At 42.6% G+C, this 25,355-nt stretch overlaps 1 protein-coding gene across 1 annotated transcript in view; it reads right to left on the reverse strand.

The window, feature by feature from the left end:
- Nucleotides 1-498: 498 nt before the first annotated feature.
- CCDC39 (coiled-coil domain containing 39) overlaps nt 499-25,355 on the reverse strand; it is a 37,183-nt gene continuing 12,326 nt past the window's right edge. The window contains exons 10-20 of the mRNA XM_006266928.4: nt 17,028-17,222; nt 16,122-16,286; nt 14,742-14,879; nt 11,717-11,925; nt 10,009-10,132; nt 8,002-8,161; nt 6,665-6,771; nt 4,011-4,151; nt 2,573-2,752; nt 2,115-2,203; nt 499-903 (exon numbers count right to left, since the gene is read on the reverse strand). Of these exons, the coding sequence (XP_006266990.2) occupies nt 738-903; nt 2,115-2,203; nt 2,573-2,752; nt 4,011-4,151; nt 6,665-6,771; nt 8,002-8,161; nt 10,009-10,132; nt 11,717-11,925; nt 14,742-14,879; nt 16,122-16,286; nt 17,028-17,222 (1,674 nt within the window). The 3' untranslated portion in view covers nt 499-737. The remainder of the gene's footprint in view (nt 904-2,114; nt 2,204-2,572; nt 2,753-4,010; nt 4,152-6,664; nt 6,772-8,001; nt 8,162-10,008; nt 10,133-11,716; nt 11,926-14,741; nt 14,880-16,121; nt 16,287-17,027; nt 17,223-25,355) is intronic.

The following is a 25,355-nucleotide window of genomic DNA, read 5'->3' on the forward strand; positions in this document are numbered from 1 at the left end:
GGTCCTGAATGGGGATGAGAAGCAGCCTACAAGACGGCCCTTTTCTGTTGAGATGTAGTCTGCAGTGTGAAAGATTGGCAGCCTGTTTCAAACTGTTTTTGAAGCAAAGCAAATGTTAATGTGCCACTCACTATAAAGTGTTACCTGACATGTGGCTTTGGTATAAATATAGATTAAAATAGTGGAAATGGAAAGCTGGCTTTGTTTACAAACTTATTCTCCCCCTGTTTCCAATTTTGCAGTATGGAGAAATCAAGTCAAATTGTAATGTTCTGAAGTGAAGATCACATCTATTTGGAGATAGCATTCTTTATGACTATGAATCAGTATTTTGCTCAGTACAAAAGGACTGTAACATTAATGGTCAGTTTTTAAGAACGAATAGGAAGACTGGTTACTGATACACAGAGAGACTGCCCCTTTTGTCATAAGAATCTGAATTGCTGAAGCGGATTCCCCAAAGCCATGTAGTTTCTACAGCATGAACCCAGCAACAAATTAGACACAGTTTCATTTAATGTTGTATTTGTTAATTTGCAACTCACTGCTTCAGGTAGTTTAGTGTGAATCTTTACTAGCAACTAAGTTTAAAAAGCATATTTTACTACAGTAAACATTTCTATGTTAGAAGATCTTGATAAATAAGGAAGAGAGCATTAAATAATTATTAAAGTAACGTAGAAGCACACATAGAAGCACTGCTAGTGGGATGTGAACCCTCCACAATACAGTTCAAATTATTTCAGGTTTTTTCTGCTGGAAAGGTTACTTGAGCTGCTAGCTGCACTAGAGGGTCGTGAACTAGCACCAGTAGCTGAAGCAGGAGGGCTGATTGACAAGCTCAAATCTACAACTTTAGGTAATACTTGACCAGAAGCTGAGCCTTTGTTGCTCCTGGATGATCTAAAAAAAGGCAGAAAATGAGATTAGTGTGACATCTGAACATTTTGAAGACAAAACTTTTTTTCCAGATGGCTGCTGGATGGCCATTTAGACAATGACCATGGTATATTTTAAGTAGAATGTTTCTTCTGCAGAGGAACAAATGAAGGGATGTTGATTTATTAGTGGTATTCAACAGGAGAAAACTATTTAAAACTTGCACACCCACACACCCATGTGTTTGTTATTTAATTGGGAAAAGGAATTGAATTTAAAGCTGCTAGACTACAAGCTGTGAGTGGAGAACTCCAGCAGCAAGGAAAATAGTTGTGTCCTCTGAAAATCGGGGTGCACAGAGATTTTTTTGGGCCAATGCTGATGGCCAATTATTAACAAACCGTATCGGCCAATACTGATCCAGTTGCAGATATGCAGCCCTGCAGCTTGGAAAGCACCATCTGGTGGGCAGCTGCTGCTGTGGGCTGGGGCTGGGGCCTGGGCTCTTCCTGGTGGGGGGGTTGGAATGAGGCTGCACTTGGGGTGGGCAGCAGCAGTGCTGGGAGGGGCTGTGGCCACCCCAGAATTCACTACAGCACCCCTCCCAGTGCTGCTACCACCTGCTCTGAGTGCAGCCCCCCCCCCCCCCCAGGAATAGCCCAGCCCCTGGACTCAGCCCTTGCCATGTGCACAAATTTGGGGGCGCACCCCCCCATGCCTCCCCTGGGGTGCGCACAAGCACGGCCGGATGCTCCACTGCCCCACCAGTCTGAGTTCACCAGCTGCGCCTGTGGTACACCTTTTATCTGAAACCATCTAAAAATAAATGTGTTCGAGTGAAAGTGGAAAAGTAGGAGGACAATGGAGGAAAGGAAAGCATGGAATGCGACAAAACAGCAGGGTACAACGACTGGGCATGTTTGATACCGTTACTATCTTGACTTGAATTGGACTGAACCAGGCTAGGCAGACAGAGGACATGTCCACGCATCTAATATGACAATTCCAAGTCAAACTGATATTGGCTGTTTATTAGAAGGATCCAAAAGAAGGAAGTAAGAAGTATTCTTTTACTAGTCAAAAGAATGAGCTAGTAGGATGAGAAAGATAAAGGAGCTGGAAGTAAGTATAACGAATAGCAAATTAGCCTTGCAAGGTACACAGAACCAAGTTCTACCACTCAGGACAATATCTGGGTGAATTTTTGGCTAAAAAAGGAAGTGCTAAACACTTACCTGACAGAGGCTGCTGAACTCTGAGAAGAGGATGATCGAGAACTGTGACTACTGCCACTGGAAGCAGCTGTAGGAAGTTCTAAACCAGACTAGAAGATGAGAGATTGTATTGGTCTCTTATGGGAGGATAAGATATAATGGGGATATAGAAGCCAGTTAAAGCATGCAAATCTTTTTAATGTATTATCAGTACTAATAGCAAGAGTTAAATACAACCCTTATATTTTTTAAATAGCCCTACTTCCTTATGAAACAGGCACAGAGTTCCTTCGAATCACTGAAGTAACTACATTGCAATGTTACGTTTTTTTTTCCGCATGAAGCAGATTTGTTAGGTAATCTTTTATTGGACCAGCCATTTAGCTGGGAGAGTTGTTAGACTCACTAGCGCACAGAGCCCTTCCTTTGCTGTGTTGAGTTGGGTCAGGTTTTTTTGGTATGCCAATTAATACTTTTACCTGTTGAAAGTATGCTTCAAAGGGTGTAATTAAGTCAGGATTTGCTTCAAGAACATCCACCAACAACTTGTCAATGGTTCTGTTAAAATCTTTTAGTTCACGGAGATCAATGTCTTTTTCTTCCTGTGTTTCTGTTTTAGTTTTCTTTGAAGATCGAACTTCTCTGGATAATCTGGAACACTGTCACAAATTAGCAGTACATTTTTGGTTATCTTAAACCCCCTTGGAAAGCACCCACTAAAAACTGTTCAGATCAGTGAGACCACAGCATCTTGTAAGGAATTATGTGGTGGAATATAAAGGTATAACAGACAATGTTGTGATAACAAACTGAAAACATAACACATGTAATATTAAATGCAGTGTAACTTAAGAGAACAGATTGTTACACAATACCAACAGTTACAGGTCATTGTACTATATGAAACTTTAAAAGAATAGTTCATTAAATATGAACAGATACAAGTTAGTAAATAACAGTGCTATTCAGTTGGAGATATACTGTATTGTGAAAAACAGAATTTGAATACATCTTCAAACACTCAGGCAGGATCCAGACATGCAGGCATGTGCAGTTTGTGGCACCACAAACTTATGTGGTGCCACAAATGGCATGTGTTGCATGTTAAACAGTGTGCTGTCCTGGTAATTAGCAGTGCTGGGGCAAAATTTGCTGCCAGGATTTCCCAGTACCAAATAAAATACCTGGGGAAAAAAAAAGGGGGGTACAGAGCACACAAGTGCTATGTGTCAGAACAAATGCAGAGATGGGAGCAGCCCGTCTTCCACGTGCTAGAGCTCCTGCGCAGAGGCACTCTGCATGCCAGCCAACTCTTTGGTTGGCTGGGGTGCAGCATGCGTCGAGACAGGGGAGCAGGCAGCCTTCTGGGCTGTCTGCGTGCCTCAGTGTGGAGGGTCTGGTGCAGAACCCCCGTGCTGAGGCACACTTGTGCCCCAGCAAGCCGCACAGCAGCTGGCTGGGGCACAGTGCTTTGAGCTGGGGGAGCAGCTGACTGGAGTGCAGTGTGACGCAGCACAGGTGCTCCGTGTGCCTCAGCAGGGGCTTTGCAGTGTGCGAAGATGGAGCAGGCAGCCTTAGCCTGCCTAAGGCTACCTGCTCCCGTTTCTGCTGCTTCCTGGCTGTCTAGGGTGTGGGGGCTGCCTACTGGCTAGCCCCACGCTGAGGCAGACGTTGGCCCAGCCAGCCCCCCCTGCAGTACGTGGAGCAGCAGGACAATGTGTCCCACTGCAAGTAGCATGAATGGGGATGTGCACTGCAGCATAAAGCAGCACAAAATTTGTGCTGCTGCAAACGCACGCCCCTGCTCACGTGGACGCAGTCTCAGTGTTCGCAGTAACTGACCTGAATGTAAACGTGGTTTATTTTGTTCCTAATATCACTCAAACTAATGAGTTGTCATGAATTAGTTTAACCAACCTGTTTCATGATCCTTTCTAATTTTGGCTTCTGCTCATTTGTGACTTTGTTAAGCTGCAAAACATAAGCTTGTTTCTCCTCTCTCTCTTCTTGGTAGGCAGCCTCCTGTTTTAGCATGATGGCCAAAGTATTTTCCATACTCTGCAAAAATAAGCACAGATCTAATGTAATGCACAGTATTTTGAGCACTGTTTTTGATTAGTTTAAAAAACAGTATTAACTTTAATGAAGTGTTTCTGATATTCTTCCAATATTTTATTAATGTTTTGCACTAGGATCTATCTTATAACTTAGGTTGTGACAGTTAAAGTTGTGTTGAGATCTGAGGCACAGTCCCAACAATTGGGCCTCCTGTTACGGACCCGTGCACGGCAAGAGGTGCAATTGTGGGATCGAGGATCAGATCCCAAGTGCACCATATTAAAGTGGCAGAGCAAAGCCTGGAATCATGTTCCTGGGCTCCCTTTGCACTGGGAAGTAGTGCTCCCATGGCTGGGAGCATCCAGTCAATTAATCAGGTTAGTTGCATCTTAAGTGTAATGTCTGCCTGGGGCCTTAGTTTTTACTGTTAGTTGTTTTTAACCATAGCTTGTGTCCCGAAGGTATCAACATCATTATGAAACCAGACTTTCAATTCTCTTGTCTATATGTCAGGTATTTATGAATAAATAACTTATAACTAGGTCTTTATATAAAGTTTCCATACATGGGAACTATATCTTACACCTGATAAGAACGATCAGCACTGAATAAAATGTTCAGAAATTCCTAATGAAGCTTAGGCACTCCTATATTAAACAATGCAGTGCTAAACATCTAGGTGGGCAATTATTTGGGCTGGAGAGCCACTTAACGAGTTTTGGTGACTGTTGAGGGGGGGCTGGGGAGATGTCCGCTGAACCTATCTGACCCGCTGCTTGTTGCCAGGAGCCTGAGGAGGGAGGGATGTTCCCTGTGCCGCTTTGCTGTCACAGCTGGGGCTGGGCCTAGGTCAGGCCAGGCAGTACAGAGACTCCTTGTCCACTCCCTTCCCCCCACCCATCTCTACCTCCCCGACCTAGCTTCCTGTTGGCACTGTGCAGTCCTGGCACCGTGGCCACCAGCAGCCAGGCCCATTCGGGATAGGGAGGCAATGCAGCGCACCAAATAGCCATTCTGCCCACCCACTGTGATGAGCTGCTGTTGCTGCGCTGCACCAGGAAAGTCAAAGGTGGCTGTCCCAGGCTGAGCCCGCTCCACAGCCAACACAAGTTCACCTTCTAGTGGTGCTGTGGTGGCAGTGGCTCGTGGTGGCAGTGGCTCACGGTAGCAGGCTACTCGGTGCACTGCATCATGCCCCATCCCATGCGGGCCCAGCTGCTAGTGACTGATGCCAGGACTGCACAGCTGCAACACCAAGAAGAAGCCAGAAAGGGGTGGGGGCTGAATTTGGCCGGGGCCGGGGCAGAGAAGTCTGTGTGCTGTGTGGTGCAGCCCAGCCCTGGCTGTGGCCGAGCAGCTTAGGGTGCAGCCCTCCCTCCTTGGGCTCCCAGTGGTGATCAACAGGCTGGATACAGCCATGGGCTGTATTTTGCCCACCCCCAATCTAGCTGCTTAGCTTCATGGTGGAACTAACAACACCTAAGCTCACATAGGCTACCTAAACAACGTGTGGGGAGAGTTACAAGGTGTACTTCAGTGATATGTGAAGATGTCCATACTAGTTCTGCAACCAAGAGCAATACATCTATGTTAGTGAAGTATTGCACCTGAGTTAATTAGCTCCTTTAAGAAGCATGCTGTTGCTTACCGGGCTGGCTTTCTCTAGTCCTTTAATCATCTGAGATATGTCTGTAATCTGCAAGGCAGCATTATGCTGATACTCCAGCTAACAATGGAACCAAGCAGAGCAAATTAGTCCAGGCATAGCACCAAGCTAACACAAGTATACTGTTTTTAGCTCTGCATGCATTAGGGTCCAGAACCAGCTTGAGCATCTCTGCATAGCACAGCCTTGCATTGGACAGACATGCTTTTAGAGAGCTGAGAATGGGATTGATGATTCCAGCCCACAGAGAGCCACTTAAGGTAGTCCTCAGTAAGGGCTGAGGGAAAAGGGTGTCTCAAGCCCTATGCTGTCTCCATGCCTTTGACAACCTACTCTAGGCTGCAGAAAGGTGCCTCCCTCCACTCATATCATTCAGCCAGGATGTTACTTCCTGCATTTTGTGTGGAGCCTGGTCTGCTAGCTGTGCTCAGAGCACCTATCTGATCCAGTACCTTAGGAACTCTAATATCAGACACTTGGGTAATTCCAGGATTAGATGACAGCTGCGAGTAGATGTTTTGAGGACCTAGATTTTGGGCTTATGTACTAATTCCCTTTGTGAATCTCACACAGTCACTTAACAGTCTGTCTTAGGGGAAAAAATCAGTAGAATTCAGACTTAGAACCTTAAATCACCATTCAAAATGGGACATAGGCTCCCATGTGAATCAAGCACCTTTGAATTTTTTTTCCCGTTATCCTGGAGAAGTAGAAAGGGGTATAGAGAATCACATAGCTAGTACAGGAGAAATACTTCTGGAATGATGTGTAATCTTTGAGAAAGATATGAATGAGCTATGTAATACTTTGGCTTTGGTGATATACTTGGAAGTCACGTGCGTTGTACCTGAACATCCTCCTGAAGCTCCTTGATCCGTCTTCGTTTGTACCTGAGTTTTTCATCAGCCGCTCTTTTCTCTTCTTCCAACTGCAGCTTTTCTTCATACTCCTCACCTACGATCCCAAACAATCAAGTTAGTACAGACTTGCAAAGTGCATGCCATAACTCATGCTTATGTCACTGAATCTGCATATAATAGATGAAGTATTGTTGCCTTTTAAAACACCTACATAAAAATGTGTTCATATACAATATGCTGACTTTAGTTATGGCCAAATATGAGAGAGGAAGAGTTTTCCCAGCCTGCCTTAAGACTACAGTCCTGAGTTATGCTATTCTGAGGTGCAGTGTATTAGACACATCATACCTATAAATAGAACAACCTGTTTGTATCTAATCACAGGATGGCTTTATAAATCCCCATGAAGAGCAGAGTTGGAGATATAAGTCCATAATCACTTTCTGAAACAAAACCCCTTTTCTTTTCCTTTTTAATATTTTACACCACTGATTAAAGTTGCCAGGAGGAAGAGAAGAAATATTTAAACATCGTACAGTTGACTGCTGAGCTCCTGAGAAGTATATACGTTCTTTCTGTAGGTATATACCTCAGGTACTTTGGGAATTACGCTTTTACTTGTCTACCTACTTCTAGAAAATGCACTGCTGCTACAAAAGGTGTAAACCTGAAATGCACACAACTGGAAAAGCAGATGTTCAAGGAAGTGTGTCCTCAGAAGTCCTAAAGTGCTTGCTTTTTATTTGGTAACACTTTATGGGGGACATTCTCAAGATTTAAAACCTTCATGGATATAAATTCTCCATAATAACTTGTTACCAAAAATAAGGCAAAAAATGACTGGATTGGTGAAGAATAATAACTTAATTGCTGCTGAAGAGCCAGCAGAGGGCACACAAGTTAAACTTCAAACCTTTCTCTACAGCTATACTGATGCCAGTGATCCAACTTTTACACAAATAAAAGTAATAGGTTTACTGTGAAGGTTACTTGTTCAACTTCTTTCTAATCTGCCTTCCAACGGTGGTTTTGTATTCAGGACTATCCACAACCTCTATGTGGGTGTTATGACATGTATACATATCATAATGAAAAAAATTAACATTAATTTCATGTCAACGCCCTTTTTTTTCTTGTACCTAATCTTCTTACTGTGCCCTGGCCAACTAATGATAGCAGCATGTGAATTACTCTCCCTTCTGCTGGTGTCGGCTTGTTCTATACTCAGTGAATACAACCCTCATAGAATTACTAGCTCTAGTGTCTCTGATTTAGACCGTCACCTCCAACTCCCACAGTTAATAACCGTCTGTTTTTGGCATACTTGTCTCTGTGACTTTTTTAAAAGAGTTTCGGTAATTGCTGTTGCAGTTATTAAGCACACGCAGGGTATTTTCCAGGGCTACAACTTCCTTTTCAGCTTTGCGGATCTTTGCATCCAAATCATCACCTTCCCGTTGAAGGTCCTCCTTATCCTGGGCAGCCTAAAAGTAAAACCAGATATCTCAGGTTGGTAAATGACAGACCAGATAAGATACAGGGCTGCTTGTGTAGTCCTGAAACACACTAAGACAATTACAGGAAAAGAATCCTGGTGGGCAAGCAGTTAGGAACCATACATGTGGGCAAAAATCCACTTGTGAGCTCATGGTTCAGACTGGGACCTTACCTACTAAATAGCTGGAAAGAGGTTTCCAGTAAGTGGCATCCATATGAATATCCCACTGTAGGTGCACTTCATGCACTTGAGATAACAGACCTATGATAAGGAAAAGCCTTTCTGTTCACATGTGCCCTAGCTCTCATTTCTCAACTAGGGCATGAGGGCTGGTATGTGTCTCCCATTCCTGAGTTTCTTTTACTCTGCAGAATGGAAGTACAAGGTCAGGAAGAAACATAAGGTGGAATGCACAGAACTCCAATTACTGCAAGATACACAACTGGTTTGTTCTTTGAATGATTGTCCAGATGCATGTTCCACTGTAAATGACTTAAGCTTATAGCCCATATGGAAGTGGAACCTTAAAGGGTCTTATAAGAACAGCAACCAAAGCACTGTTTCCCCAAATATAGCATGCAATCTGGAGCTTTTGGAGATGTCTAGTGACTTGTGAATATAGCTCCAGCTTTGCAGACATTAACCATGGAGGCACTTCTGATTGAAGCTGCAGGTGCTGTCTGAACTCTTGACGGTATGTGTGGTAATTGCTGCTAAACAGTCTGCCATAGGTAGCTCACAGCACGTTCTGACACAGGCAGAGGTATACTGGGAGAGTGTCTGCATAGAGTGCTGTACCCTTCGTCGTTATTGTGGTTAAATAGAAGTCCAGGGTCTGACTTGAAAGGTTTAGTTCTTCACAAGTAGAAGGCTAGTGACTTCCTAGAATCATGGATCTCTCTATGCTGGGCTGGAGAGCCAGTTCAGTTAGCCCAGGTAAGTCTGTCTTGTAGAACTTTCCTATTGCTAACTAAAGTGTCTCTGATTGGAGAAGAACAGGGCTGCTGTACATGCAAGTGCATTCAGCAGCCATGCCACAAGGAGAAATCAAGCTTTCAGAGACACACGGGCCAGGGGCCCAGTGACAGGAAAGAAAGGAGTGGAGTTAGTGCCTCAAAGCCAGGTCCAACACAGTGGGCCTAGGCTAGAAGGCTTAGCCACGTTTATGGGGCAGAGGCCAAATAGGCTGAGGCCCCAACAGAGGCAACAACAGTCATGTAGCATCTGTGAGGCATGGGACACAGTATAGGGGTGGTATGGAGTCGTGCAATTAGCCCTTAAGGCAGGAGCTCCTCGCCTCTGGGTGTTCTCTGGAGCAAAGACCTGATCTGGGGCAGCCTCTTCTTTGAGAACCAAAAGAAACATCAAGATATGGCAGATGAGTGAAGGGAAGATGGTTCCCAGAAGTAGACTGAAATAAAGGGGACTCGGGTGCCTCCAGGGGTTCTCGACTGCCCTGGGGATGACGCCCCGTTACAGGGAGCAAGTTGCAGTTTGTTCTAAGTGTCTTGGAAAATGTCCTTTAAGTCCGGATGGGCTAAGTTTCTTGTTATTCCACATGCTGTTGAGAAAAGAAGACTTAGAAGATCCTGCACTTTAGCGACCTGGGCTAAGAAGTAAGCTGTTCTCACCCCAAGATATCAAGAAAACACATGGCCATGACCCTTCTCTGATGGGGACAACAGGTATGAGGATGAGAGATTTACTTTACTGGGGGAGAGAGTTGATTTAAGAATAAAACAGAGAAAACCACAGTTTAAATAGACACCTGTTATGTGACTGCCTAAGTATTGCATTGATTAAAGCATTTCAATAGTAAAGTTACTAAACTACCTTAATGACATAGTAAGTCTGAGTTTTCTCCTCTTCTCCTTCAGGAGGCATCATGACAATTGTCAGAATTTCATATCTGCGCCTCAGTTTATCAATTTTACTTAGACGTTCTTGAAATTCAGCACTGATGTGATGGGAGGAAAGGAAATGCAAAGTGAGCTCTTGAGAAATTGTTTGCCATGTGCTGTTTTATCAGCTGCTTCTGGCTACAGTCTGCACATGCATAGGGAGCCAACCAGGAAAGCAGTACTCCTACTGCTGGCAGGTTGGCCCACTTGCTCCCAGTCCTCCCAGCCCTAGACATCTGGTCCTCTTCCCACCCACAACTCTTCTAACATTACTGCATAAAGTGGACAAATTTAACATTATATTTTGGATCCCTGCATCGCAGGAGGCCAGGCCATAATCCTCCCCCAAACATTTTAAGATTTGGCATTTAAGTCCTACAGCTGCACAAACTGCCCCCTGCTGATCATATCTTAATATTGCCACTGCTAGAGGAGAGTAAGCAACAGCAGGCAACAACCCCAAATCAAATTACATGGAAGTACCAATTAGCTGTGTAATTATCAAAGGAAAAACACACAGTCTGCACTCTTGGTGAGGAGTTAAGCTTTAGTCACACTAAATCACTCTAATTTCCTATTGTGTGGGGTGTGGCTAGCAGAGGGGGAATAAAAGCCTGCCAGCTCAGCTGTTGAGTGCTTGTTTTTCAGTTGGGTTTAACCACCCACAAGATAGATGTTGAGAAGTCAGAGCTAAAGGTTGGAGCAAATATTTTGAATCAATAATTTTATTGTTTTAAAGGGAAGAAAGTTATGCTTTTATTATAACTATCTGTTTAACAGTGTAATCAACTAGCTAATGGGTATGTATAATATATACACATACCATTTCTAGTCTACAGGAGCTTGAAAAGCTGCCTCGAGACAGCTAACAGAGATTCTCTGGATATCTGTGAGAATTTTTAGCTTGCTGCGTCAGCCATCAGAGTTTCATTAAATGCATGCTCCTGCTGAGAAGGTTCTCTCATCAAATGTGACTTGCTCTTATAACTAGTTAATACAGTGTAGTCTACAGTTATCTTGAACAAATGCAATAGTGGAGAGACAAACACAGTACCTCACCTTAAAAAACAACAAACCAACAACCCCCCCATGCCCCTGTTGCACAAGATTGTACGTATTTAGTTACAGACCTTTGTCAGGACTAGATGTCATCTTTCTAAATAGGCCAAACAGCACTGTCTTGTTAAGCACAGAGATGGGGGATTGCTAGCAGAGTGATGAAACACCGAGTTAGCAGTTCAGAAAGGAGACTGAAGTTGAGGGACTTGGGCTCTGTTCCCAGGTCTTTACTGACTTGCTGTATACTTTGTGCCAAGACACTTAACTGCTCCTTAGTCATTCTATTTGTGAAATGGGGAAAAATGCTTCCTTGTGTAAAACAATGAAATCCTCAAATGAATGGAACTATATAAAAATGATTTTTGGCAGATTTTATCTTTTTGATGGTGGTACCAAGGTACTTTTGAATAGAAAATTTAGTTAGTTTTCTGAGGGGGGGAAAAACAGGAAAAATTGTAGAATGACCACAATTTAACCTTACCTTCGGTGAAACATATTTAACGTGTTTGATTATCTTCCCTGTCTTCCACTTAAGTATTAAGAAAGTTGCACATAATGTTTTGAAAATGTTTGCTAGCTACCTTACATGTTGCCGCTCCTGATCCACGAATCTTAACTGAGATTCAAGCATTGCCTTATGAACTTTAATTTCTTCAGTTCTTTCAGCCATGGCTGCGTTTAATTGTAATTTTCGTTTTTCCAGTGAGAGAACTTGCTCTGCCTTATTGTACAGTGTATCTCGAAGACGTTTCAGTTCCAATTTCAGAAGATTATCTTCAACCATCAAATCCTAGCGAATGCCAAAGGACAAATAATCCCAAATTATAAGGTTTGTTTTTCAGGACAAGTTTTTAAAAAACTTAATAATTGTAGGAAAAAAATCAGTTACTTAGAAAGCACCAGTTAAACAGTATTAATTCTATATACTTTTAATAGAGAAATGGAATACATTTTATCACCTGTAAGGGTCTCTATAGTTTGTCAATCTCTTCTTTCTTAATTACCTGTATTCACAGTGCTCTCAAATTTGTGAGGCAAACAGTTCTTCAGTTTTAACACCCTTTAACTATGAAATTTACACAAAACAAACGCAACTTTCAAAGAGATGTTATTTCTTTGAGAAATTGTTCTTAACAATTTTTATAAAGTGCTAGAATGTGTACACATCAAAAATTATATTGTAAATCAGAGTTAAATTTGAAAAAAAGTTACAGCTCCATGCTCCCAATGGATTATCTACAAATCTATTATGTAACATATGATTAATTTTAAACTTGTGTTTTATCTCTTATATTAGGCTTTCCTATTTGTAGCTTGCTCTTTAATAATAATTTATTATTATAATAATGAGACGTGAACAAAGATGATCCCTGAAGAAATTAAATAGACTTCAGAAAAGACTGTCAAGACCTTTGGATCTAATTATAACTATCTCAAGCGTATAACTTAAGTGTATAACTGCATAGGACAGTACTTCTGAGCCAGGGTGCCATGGCACCTTTGGGTGCCCATGAGATCCTTTGAAGGGTGTCAGGAGATTAAGTGGATAAGCACAGGCTCCTACTTGTCACTGCCTGGTCAATTCCCTCCCACACCGCCCAACCCCCCTGCAAGGAAGTATAAGCACTATACTATATAACTTAATTTTTGAAGTTGGGTGGGACTCAATTCACAAAAGTTATGGAAAGGTGCCTTGAGTCCAAAAAGTTTAGCACCACTGGTGTAGGAGAAAAATACCGGGCGTCCAAAAGCTTTATGGCCCGCATGTCACGTACGAAACCTATGTAAGATCCATGAGAGTGAGTAGGCAGAGTTTCCTTAGTCCATCCATGTGCCCACTTTCATAAGTGGCTTGCCTTTAACTCCATACCTCTAAGGAAAGGTCTTAATTTAGGGGAGGGAGGTCAGCTGTAAGATCATTAGGCCTTTAGGTACAATCCTGCATCAGTAGTAAAAACTCATTCATTTCCCCAGGGCAAGATTGAGAGGCTCTTGTTTTACCCTGAATAATCAGCAGAATCCCAACCACTAAATGGTCTCTATGCAGTGCCCTCCACAGATCTCCAAGAACCAATAATAGCTGTTAGAATGATGCTTCACCTGAGCAAATTCTGGTTAGAAGCAAGGCTTAGCCTCAGCACACCACTGCCCTAATCCCTCTAAATGTCTTCCAGTTCTGAAGACAGGTCAGGATATTTCTGTACAGCGCTGTTTTGAGCCATGCTAACACACCTTGGAGCAGGTGGAAAAATAGAAACTGCTTGTTGTGGAGCATTTGTTGCCTGTTTACCTCTCCTCTGGACATCACAGCAGAAGGAGGCCTAGAACCTTTTTTCACTCCACTCTGCCATTATTAAGAAATTAGAATTGAAACAAAAGGGTAACTGCTGTTTAGGCTGGGCCTACACAAAACACTTAAGGCAGCAGCAAATCAGCATTTTCCCAAGTCCACGCTAACGAGATTTGCTGGAAGAATAAAAGCACATCCAAACCAGTTCTAGAGAGCACCTTTAGAAGGCCAAAAATGTAGTTTTGCAAAATGGATGATAGGGAACAGAAGACAAATAGTTGGAAAAATTCTTCTTTGCAAGCTTTTGGGTACAGATATGCTTTGCCAGGCAGAGGAAGAGTCCGCAGTTGGAAGAGTCTGTACTCTTCCTGGATGAAATAGTGAAGCAGCCACGGGCCAGTACTTATGCAAGAAAGCCAGTCAGTTAAAATGTAAATTGAGGTAGTCAACAGGGGAGAGACAGGCAGGGCAGGGGGAAGAGGAATATGTAGCTGTAGTCAGTGAATGAGAGACCAGTGGGGTGGGGGAGAAGGGGAATGAATATAGCTGGTAAAATAAAGAACCTCTTTTTATCAGCTGTATTCATTCCCCTCCCGCCACCCCATCTCTCATCCATTGACTAGTTACATATTCCCCTCTACCCCCCACACCTGTCTCTCACCTATAGACTACCTCAGTTTACATTTTAACTGACTGGCTTTCTTGCATAAGTACTGGCCTCTGGCTGCTTTACTATTCCATCCAGGAAGAGCACAGACCAACTGCAAATGCTTCCTCTGCCTGGCAAAGCGTATCTGTACCCGAAAGCTTGCAAAGAAGAATTTTTCCAACTATCTGAGTTGGTCTAAGAAAAGATAATTGGATTTACCCAAAGAACCTTGTCTGCCTATGTCCTTAGACCAACACAGCTACAACCTACACCCCAAATGTCAGAATTAATGACTTCTCAAAGAAGCATCAGTGATACGCTGCAGGCAGAAATAGCTGTGGCAAAGCACACACCAAATAGACTTTGCTGCATAAATGGTTTTTGGTCAATGGTAACTGAACTCCCAAAGTAGCCCTGAGACGCAGGAGGTGGTATCCATTGCACTATCAGCTAGCTATTGGAACAGTACTTTCACTTGGAGAAAAATTGCAAGACCAGGAAATGCCAAGAGAGTTTCCTATGGAAGGCTCATGACCCAACACAAAAAAGAGCAGAAAACAACCCCCAACCCATTCATCACAAGTTTTTACGTGATTTATTCCTTACAATATTATTTTTTTTAAATAATCATGCGTCCTACAAACAGAACTGTAAAATGTTATCATACCTGCTTGACAGCTTTAGCTTTTTTAAATTCTTTATCTGATTTGTCATTGAACAGGTTTAGTTCATCTATCCTAGCCATCACACCACTCATTTCTTCTCCTGTCTTATCCATTGCCCTCTTCATAAAATGAATGTCACTCTGTTAGAAAATAAGTTGTTCATAGTTCATTTCAGTAGATACAGGCTGTTCAAAATACTAGCAGTTAAAAATTAAAAGCTCTTTGGAACAGAGACCATCTTTGATATGTAAATTTATATTGTGTGCATAGTATCAAGTCCTGATCTGTGGTGCTACTGCAGTAGTTCCTATGCAATTACTGTTTTATCTGGGGTGTCAGATTCTTCTGACACCCTTTTATGACAACATATACAAAACTTTCATAGTCACAGAGTCACAGAATTTAATGTCAGTGCTGCCCTAGGTCCAGAGCTGACTGTCATCTCATACACAGAACCTGCGAGACTGGACTAATGGAGCAACATGGGCTGTGGGGACAGATGAATTTGAGACCCTTGATAGACAGTATGTCTTAAAGACATTCCATTTTAATAAGAGACTCCAAATTATGGAGAATTTACCAGATCTCTTGGAAATCTGTCCCAACCCTTGCTGTTCAAAACCAATCATGCTATATCACCAGGCTTCACTGAAATGGAAAAAAATACAAACTTTTCTTACCTAAAAGATGTCTAGATACTTTCAAAAATGTTTTTAAAAGAGTAGCAAGTATCTGCCAAAGTGAGGTGGTAATTAGAAAAATGTACGTACACCAAAAACAAACAGAAGTCCTCAAAACATGCTGGAGCTGATTTATAAGTGAGTTAAGGTGAATATTGTTAGCATCTAATTACAGTATATGTATACAAATACTGTGATTGTGCGGCAAATACAAACACACAAAGAATGTCAGTCACCCACACTACATTTATAAAATACCTTTCAAGGTAGTATTTTTAAACCAGGGATTTTTAAACAGTGTTTCAGCCTGTTAACCCAAACATTTTCATTTTAAAATAATGAGGCAATGTAATGCTAATTGTCTAAAACCTGATGTAGCGGAACATCATTTTGATATCATGTATAGTATGCAAGAGCTCATGTCAAAAACATACAAATAAATACAAAGTAGTTTATTTTAAAAGTCAATCAGATCTGAAAAAGCTTGCCTTCACAATTCAAAAGTCTTCGATGGGATAAAATCTCAGTTGCTCAGTAGCTTCCTTTAAAGTACTGAGGGACATATTATGAAGTTTTCCATGCAACCTAGCTGAAGTTCAGACGTTCTAAATCTTGTACCAGATTTAACAAATAAAAGGGAAAAAATTATCTAAGTTATTAGAATTCCTTAAATTCCAGAATTTGTCATTGTAAGCAAGTTACCTGAACCTTCTTGTGCTGCACATGTAGAACATTATATGCATTTTTCTTTTCTTCTAGTGTTTTTTTAAGTTCAGCAACTTTTGCTTCTAGTACTTGTCTTTCATCTGTATTAACCTCCCCTTTTAGCCGTGACAATCGTCGCTCCACTTGCTGAATATAAAAATCCTGTTAAAATTATTTAAAGAAAAAAAATTAGAAAGCCTAAGCTAAACAATTAGAGCTCTCTTGATTAATGCTAAATGTTGCATGTGAACTCGGAAACTAAATTCTGGCTTTAGGACAGTCACCTAATTAAGCTATTGTTATTTTATAATTATGGCTTATAGGCCGCCTCATTTTAATGTGAAACACTAACTAAATGCTCTTAAATGAGTGGTGTGTGATGATGGCTCATAAGTAGTCTTCTAGAAGTCCAACAAAGCACAGGCTGCATGGATAGTCTGCTGTAGGGAGGCTTAGAGCAGTGTTGCAATCTTATCAACATCCCCTGGTAATGACATAAAGGGGCAAATTTTCAAAGTGGTGCATAGGAGATATGCACATAAATCTCATTAGAAAATAACAGGATTTGGACATGTACCTCTCTTGTATCACATCAAAAAATTTACCCTGAAGCATCAATAGTTCAGAGGAAAATTGATTTGGTAAACTAACAAGAAGAACTGCAGACACAAAAATGATTAAGAATACACACATACACAATGTAAATCTCAGCAAATCTTAGCTGTTTCAATTTAATTCGTGCATCTGGGGAGATGGAACAGAGCACATCATTAAGCATTGAACATTTCAGCAACTGCATTCTCTAAGCAGTTAGCGAAGTTTAAAAAAATCCAAACATTACTCATGTGTCAGCCCTAAAGAAAATTATGAAGAAAATTAACTGAGAACTAGCAAACCCCTTACCTGATTATAAGTTATTTCTTGTTGCTTTAATGCATCCGCGTCAAGTTTGCGTAACCGACTGTTGAGGTTTTTAAGTGATGCTTGGCTTCCCTCAATTTCTGCTATAAGACACTTCTCCTTCTCCTGCTGTACCTGTAACTCCTGAGTTTTCTTGAAATGCAGTTCTTTCAACTGGCTCATTTGAGTTTCTTTTTCCTGATGACAGATTACTCATTAAGCACACACTAATTTCTGAGCAATGTCTTTTGAAGACATGCATGTGTCTTTATCATTTATAGAAAAAAACACAGTTCAGATATTTTATACATACAAAGTAACAGAAATCTCAGAAATAGTATGTCGATAAAGAAGTATTTGATTTCAGGGAATAATTAATATGTCTTTAAAACTGACATCCTAATTCCATTATTACCAAAGTGCCATTGCTTCTTTTTTTTTTAGAGACTGCTATCCCTTCCTCTCTCTCCTTTCTCTCAGCAGCCTATAATTTCTTTGCCTTCTTCCACCCTCACTCCTCACTGCCTTCCAGTGCATAGCTATAAAATAGTGCTACACTTTTTTATTTTTTACTGATTTCTTTCAAATGACTTCTTGTAGGCTTTTACAAATAGTGTATTACAACTTATGACAAGATCTATATGTATAGGTGGATGGTTCTGTTTTAAAACTTTTATTCATACATTTTAAGGTTGCTTTCTCCTTTTTTTTAAATCTGCCCAGACCTGAGTTGAGGTTTCTGTGCTATGGCTGATACCATTAGCAACTAAAGGAATGGAAAGAAATAAGGTTCTTGGTCTGCTTAGGTGTTCAAGAGGTCAGCAGTAATAGGACTAAATCTTGAATTCTGAGCTCAAAAGGTATAAAAAAATATTCAAGGTGGGAAGAGGTAGGTATAGGGAAGGGAAGATAAAATGCCAGGACACACTTAATTAGGTCGATAGATAGATCACACCTTTGAAAGAGTCACCCAGATACCACATGAAGAATTGCTGCAGTATAAAAAAAAATCCCCACTAATCACACACCATTAGTTATGACATACCATCATTTCCTGGAACCAACTGTATACAAGATATCCTCAAACAATTCCAACCCATACTAGGAGAAGACCCAATTCTTAAAGCGATGTTTCCAGAACCACCCATCCTAGCCTTTAAACACACCAAACCTCACCATCCTGTATGCCTTGAAGCAAACTTCCTATAGATTCATAGATTCATAGATGTTAGGGTCGGAAGGGACCTCAATAGATCGAGTCCGACCCCCTGCATAGGCAGGACAGAGTGCTGGGTCTAGATGACCCCAGCTAGATGCATATCCAACCTCCTCTTGAAGACCCCCAGGGTAGGGGAGAGCACCACTTTCCTTGGGAGCCTGTTCCAGACCTTGGCTACTCTAACTGTGAAGAAGTTCTTCCTGATGTCCAATCTAAATCTGCTCTCTGCTAGCTTGTGGCCATTGTTTCTTGTAACCCCCGGGTGCGCCTTGGTGAATAAAACCTCACCAATTCCCTTCTGTGCCCCCGTGATGAACTTATAGGCAGCCACAAGGTCGCCTCTCAACCTTCTCTTGTGGAGGCTGAAAAGGTCCAGGTTCTTTAGTCTCTCCTCATAGGGCTTGGTCTGCAGGCCCTTGACCATACGAGTGGCCCTTCTCTGGACCCTCTCCAGGTTATCCGCATCCCTCTTGAAGTGTGGCGCCCAGAATTGCAGGCAGTACTCCAACTGCGGTCTGACCAGCGCCCGATAGAGGGGAAGTATCACCTCTTTGGATCTATTCGTCATGCATCCGCTGATGCACAATAAAGTGCCATTGCCTTTTCTGATAGCTTCGTCACACTGCTGACACATGTTCATCTTGGAGTCCACTAGGACTCCGAGATCCCTTTCCACCTCTGTGCCACCCAGCAGGTCATTTCCTAGGCTGTAGGTGTGCTGGACATTTTTCCTCCCTAGGTGCAGCACTTTGCATTTCTCCTTGTTAAACTGCATCCTGTTGTTTTCTGCCTACTTGTGCAACCTGTCCAGGTCTGCCTGTAGCTGTTCCCTGCCCTCTGGCGTGTCCACTTCTCCCCATAGCTTTGTGTCATCTGCAAACTTGGACAGAGTACATTTGACTCCCTCGTCCAAGTCGCTGATGAAGACATTAAAGAGTATCGGTCCAAGGACTGAGCCCTGCGGGACCCCACTGCCCACACCCTTCCAGGTCAAAACCGACCCATCCACCACGACTCTGGGTGCGGCCCTCTAGCCAATTTGCCACCCACCGGACTGTGTAGTCATCCAAGTCACAGCCTCTTAACTTGTTCACCAGTATGGGGTGGGATACCGTATCAAAGGCCTTCCTGAAGTCTAAGTATACGACATCCACCCCTCCTCCTGTGTCCAGGCGTTTCGTAACCTGGTCATAAAAAGAAACTAGATTAGTCAGGCACGATCTGCCTGCCACGAACCTGTGCTGGTTTCCCCTCAGCATAATTTGTCCTGCCGGGCTCTCGCAAATGTGAGCCTTGATAATTTTTTCAAAGATTTTGCCAAGGATGGAGGTGAGACTGACTGGCCTATCATTGCCCGGGTCCTCCTTCCTCCCCTTCTTGAAAATGGGGACCACATTGGCCCTTTTCCAGTCCTCCGGGACTTGGCCCGTGCGCCACGAGCGTTTGAATATTCCCACCAGTGGCTCTGCAATGATGTTGGTCAGTGCCTTCAGCACCTTCGGATGGAGCCCATCCGGGCCTGCCGACTTAAAGGCATTCAGTTCTTCCAAGTGACTCTGCACCATCTCAGGGTCTACGCATAGTAGTCTGGCGCCTTGCTGCTGCCTCTCTACAACCCCAGTGAGAGACTTGTCGTGCCCCTCGCTTAGCAACACTGAGGCAAAGAACTCGTTGAGGAGTTCAGCCTTGTCCCCCCTGTCCGTCACCAATTGCTTCTGCCCATTTAGCAGGGGTCCTATTCCTCCCTGGGCCTTCCTTTTACTCCCTATATATCTAAAAAACAAATTATTGTTCTTCTTCTATGGCCCAAGCACACTGAATGGATCCAGACCATGCTGGGACAAGAAATGTAAAATCAGCCAATAATCTCAACCACCCTCACAATAACTACTCTCTACAATAAAACCATCACCATTCCTACATCTTACACCTGCACCTCCAGAAATGTAATGCATCTCATCCAATGCACTAAATGCCCTGATGGAAACTATGTAGGAGAAATCAAACCACAACTGCGTACCAGAATGAACGCACACCAAAAATCTATCAAAGACAAAAATACCCAATTACCTGTGGGGGGACGCTTCTCACAAGGCAACCACTCTCTCCAATCTCTCAGTTCTAATCCTCAAAGGGAATTTACAAAACACCTTTTGTAGATGAGCCTATGAACTTCACTTCATTAATTTACTGGATACAAAAAATCATGGACATTGGATATGGACATACAGACGTTGGATTGTGGCACATCATAATTTGCCTGCCATCCAGTAACCCCAGGTAACCTCTCTACATTTTACCAGCTACATTTTATCACAGCTCAACAGTCCTCTCTTCCCCCCACTTCACCTACCTGTCTCGCACCTGTTAACCTAGCCCCTCTGATCTTCTCTGCCATGTATTTTCATTTTCACAGACCTGCATTTTACATGTTGGTTTAAGCTTCTTTTCCACCAAGAAGAGTACATAAGCACCAGCAGATTCTTGTTATGTCTGGATGAGGGTGTTTGTCCCCAAAAGCTTGTAAAAAAACCCATTTTTTCCAACTATTTAGTTGGTCTAAAAAAAAGATGTCACATTTACCCAAAGAACCTTGTCTGCCTAGATTACATTTAAGAGTCTCAGTCATTGATTGTAGTGGATCCAAGGTTCATCCCAGGTCTTTGTGGTATGTTGGGCAAGTGTGGTTTAGGCACATTATGGAGCACACCAGAAAGTGATGTAGCTCAACATGATTAGCAACTTGGCATCCCTAGGCCAAAGGACTGGGTGTCCATTTACAGCTGGCTTGACTGGGGAGGGGCAGCCTTTAGCATGAGCCTGGAACAAGGCTCCCTGGATTCATAATGAAGCATCTTAACCACTCTGCTGTATACTACAAGTCCTTTGCAAAAGATGTACTTAATTTTAACGTTAATAAAATATTGGAAGAAAAAAACAAAAGGATTTTTATCTGTTGGAATGTAAATTCAAATTCATCTTGCCCACAACAGTTAGTGACACTCAGGTAGGAACAGATGTTTATTTGAAAAATTCATGGGAAATTTGCAGCAGCATGACAATGTAATATGAAATGTGCATACAGTTGTTAAGTGCCCAATCATCCAGAAGAGCACAGCAAAGCATGGACGTGGCATATACTGCTGGTGCTCTGCAGCCAGGGGGCCACCAGAGATCCCAGCATGCTTTCCAGGGGCTCCCATCTCTGGAGATTACTGAAGACAACCAAGTGGAGGGGAACAGCACTAATCAGCTGTCCTGTCCATCCAGGTACCATGCCCACGCAGGGACTCCCCTCTCCCCATTTAGCAATGGGAGTGTACAGCCATGGTCTGCTTGGGCCATTTCCATTCCCAAAGAGTTATCAGTTGCATTCCCCACCCAAAATGGATCCCTGCCATTGTGTGCCCTGTAGCTCCAGATCCAGCCATGCCAGCAGGTCACACATGTGCCATAACTCCTGTCAGCAGAGACTCAAGACCTGCCAACACTTCTTCAGCAAGCTTGTTTAGTTCCTGTGCAGGCTAGTGCACAGTACCATACATGTCCATATGCACATGACTGAAGCCCTGGTCATGCATGTGCCAGCCTTGTTCCCTTTTAGCATGCCAGCCAGCAGCTACCCGGCTGATGCCATCCTGGACACCATGGAGTTGGGGGTGCTCAGGGACCATTTACAGACCATGTTCTGGCACTCCAATGCATGTAGCCCAAAGCACTGACTGGTGAGAATGAATCATCCTGAGGACCCGAGACAAGAAGCAGTGGCACTAGAATTTCAGGATGTGCTAGGAGAAAGCCACCAAACTGCCTCCCACTCTTGAGAAACAGGGCATTGGTATGCAGAAGCATGCTGCTGTTGCCATCACCATTTGGAGGCACAGAACTGGATTCAAGTGAAGCTCCCAGCTTATTTCAGTTTGGAGAATCAGCAAAACTATCTCCAGAGTAGACTCAAATTGGGCAGTAGATTTCATAGACGTTCAGGCTGGAAGGGACCCCAGGGGATCATCGAGTCCAGCCCCCTGCCCCAGGGGCAGAAAGTCAGCAAGAACCATAGGATCCCAGCAAGATAAGCATCCAAGTGTGTCTTGAAGGTGTTCAAAGTAGGTGCTTGAACCACCTCCGGCAGCAGTCTATTCCAAACCTTGGGGGCTCGGACAGTAAAGAAGTTCCAGGCTAAAGAGTCCCATGGCTCTCAGCCTCTCATCATATGGTCTGTTTTCCTGACCTCTGATCATGCGTGTGGCTCTCCCCTGGACTCTCTCAAGCTTCTCCACATCCTTTTTGAATTGTGGAGCCCAAAACTGGATGCAGTACTCCAGCTGCAGCCTCACCAAGGCCGAGTACAATGGGAGAATGATGTCCTGGGATTTGCCTGAGAAGCATCTACGGATGCAAGCCAGCATTTTGCTCGCTTTACTAGCTGCAGCATCACATTGAAGGTTCATGTTCATCTTGTGGTCAATCCTGACCCCTAAGTCCCTTTCATCTGTAGTGCTAACCAGCGTAGCACTGCCGAGCCTATAAGCATGCTGCAGGTTTTTCCTCCCAAGGTGGAGAACCTTGCATTTTTTGGTGTTGAACACCATCAGGTTCTCATCTGCCCATTTCCTGAGCCTGTCAAGATCTGCCTGGATCGCCCTCCTGTCCTCAGGTGTGGATGCTTTACCCCAGAGTTTGGTGTCATCGGCAAACTTGGCCAGTCCGCTTCTGACACCAATGTCCACATCATTGATGAAGATGTTAAACAGCATAGGCCTTCTTCCAGTACTCTGGGAACAGTTTGAAACTAGATTCCACATGGATTGGGAAGGATTCTAGTCTTGTTCACCAAAAAAGTGCCAAGCAGCAAGTTGATCATGTCATCGACTTAGCTCCACTTCCCTTGGTCAGTAAAGTTTGGTGCGAGTCACGGACAGAATCGCTGGAGCCATGGGTAAGGGACAAGGAGCAAAGTCTTTGGGGATGCTGGAGGACCAAGCCACGTCCTATAACACTGTATGTGACAGTTACAGGTAGGTGTTAACCATAGTGCTGGAAAAAGCGATGCCACAAAGGTCCAATTTGAAAGAGGTAAGACTGTGGCGGTTTCACCACGCTTTTAGTAGTTGAACAGCTGTATACTTCCTTTTTTGCAGTACCATAAGGGTGCGCTTACTGCTACAAATGTAATACCTATCCATGACCTGAGAAATGACTTGTGGGCAGGAAGCTGGGTTGAAAGATTTTTTTTTTTTTTTTTTTTTTTTTACATCTGGAATAATTCCTACAGGGAAAAAAAAAGCCCTGAGCTCAAGGGAGGGGGGAGCAAGGAAGGACCTGATCCAAAGTCTTTCCAAATTCTTTCTATTGTGTTTAATATCTTCAATGGGTTTTAAGCTACGTCTTAACAGAGGCAGTGAGGGGGGTTTAAAGTTATTTTTAATACTTGTTTTTATTTTTTATATCAATGTTTCCAGTTTGGAGCAACTTTTAGAATTAATAGCAAAGATGGCAAAACTACTGTCAGATAAAATGGGATCAGAATCTGGTCCTTAGTAACTAAGGCTTTTATATTTCCATGTGACTTGACTTAAACCAAACTGCTTCCAAAAGATGTCCTCGAATTACACAAATTGGTATTAAATAAGATTCACTCCTGCAACAGTATTTTGTCATAGTGTGGTTGAAGTCTTTGAGGAACTTGGCAAGTGGGATTTTTATCTACATTATTCTTTTATGTATTTTCACAGTAAATTAATAGATGCAGCAAATAGACAGGCTTATCGAATGGTGATGGAAGGCATACTTCTGACTAATACATTACAGACTTTCTTCAAGAACAGTTCATCCTCATTAAAATATGACCCTCAGGCTGTAAAGCTGCCAAACTCAGTGTCATCTTAGGTTACCTGCCACATATGTAAGTAAAGAACACCTGGCAACAATTTAGCCATTCTAGTAACAAATATAGAGGAAAACAATTTTGGTTTTAAATTCGCAGAAATGTTCTATCATCCCATCTTGTATTCACATTCTCTGTAATACTGAATTTTCTTAAGTTACAGGGTTTGCTTTAAAACCCTTCATAAGCAACAAAGGCGTAATTTTTCTAATTTCTATACTTACATTCAAAGTACGGTTTAAAAGTGCATAGTTAATGTGCTAGAAAGTTACTAGGTTTGTAAAAGAGCACCCAAACCAATCACAAGGGCAGTACTGTACACAGCTATTGCTTGAAAATTAATTCAGATAGAGGGAAGATAAGTGGCGGAAACAAAATGTGTGGCCTAGTTTTATTGTCACTTGTTTGGGAACACCTGCTCTTCCACTTTTGTGTAGTGCAGTCAGCTTACACTCATGACAAGAAAAGCTTTAGAGAACCCAATACTCTCTAAGCCAACATCAGTCAGATACTCAATATTCACTCATTTGAAAGGAATTATTTGCCAATTAGAAAAAAGGTTGAAGTTTCTTCTCAACTTTGGGAAAGTCTGGATGACAGCTGTTACAATGCTGCATTTACTGAGCAGTCTGCAACCATGATCACAGTTCTGGAGACTGTAAAAGATCCTAGATCAATATTAAAAGATCATAATATACTGACATTTTGCTATGTTGTAATAATGATGATCCTCCATTTATAACGTGTTTTTGTATGTACGATTTCAGAGAAATATCCACATTTACTGAGTGCATGCAAGCTACTAGCCAAGTATAGGCCTGTAGTTACCACTGAACTGCACTCATTTTTTAGACGAACCATAGTAATCATTTAATAGCGCCCAATCTTACAAAAGGGATTAGAGTTTTTTGTAGTATCAGGTGTATTTTGACAGCCAGAATGTAACAGGTAGAGAGTGGTTTGAAAAATTTGAGAATTTTAGCAGAATTTGCTGAAGGGCATCAATTTTGTTGAAATTCTAAAGGACATCAGGTAGGTTTAGCAGAATTCTGCTCAGCTGCCTGCCCGCCTGGAAACCCTCCTTCCTGGCTCCTGGTTGCCTGGAAGTCCACATGATATGCTGCTAGAAAGCTGAGTGCCTGGAACACCAGACTCCTAAGCTTTGGACCAGCCCACCAGGACAGACTGCCTAGAAGTAAGGGCTCCCAGTAGAGCTGGGCAGAGA

This window comes from Alligator mississippiensis, chromosome 7, assembly GCF_030867095.1.
Source record: "Alligator mississippiensis isolate rAllMis1 chromosome 7, rAllMis1, whole genome shotgun sequence".
In the NCBI taxonomy this organism is placed as follows: Eukaryota; Metazoa; Chordata; order Crocodylia; family Alligatoridae; genus Alligator; species Alligator mississippiensis.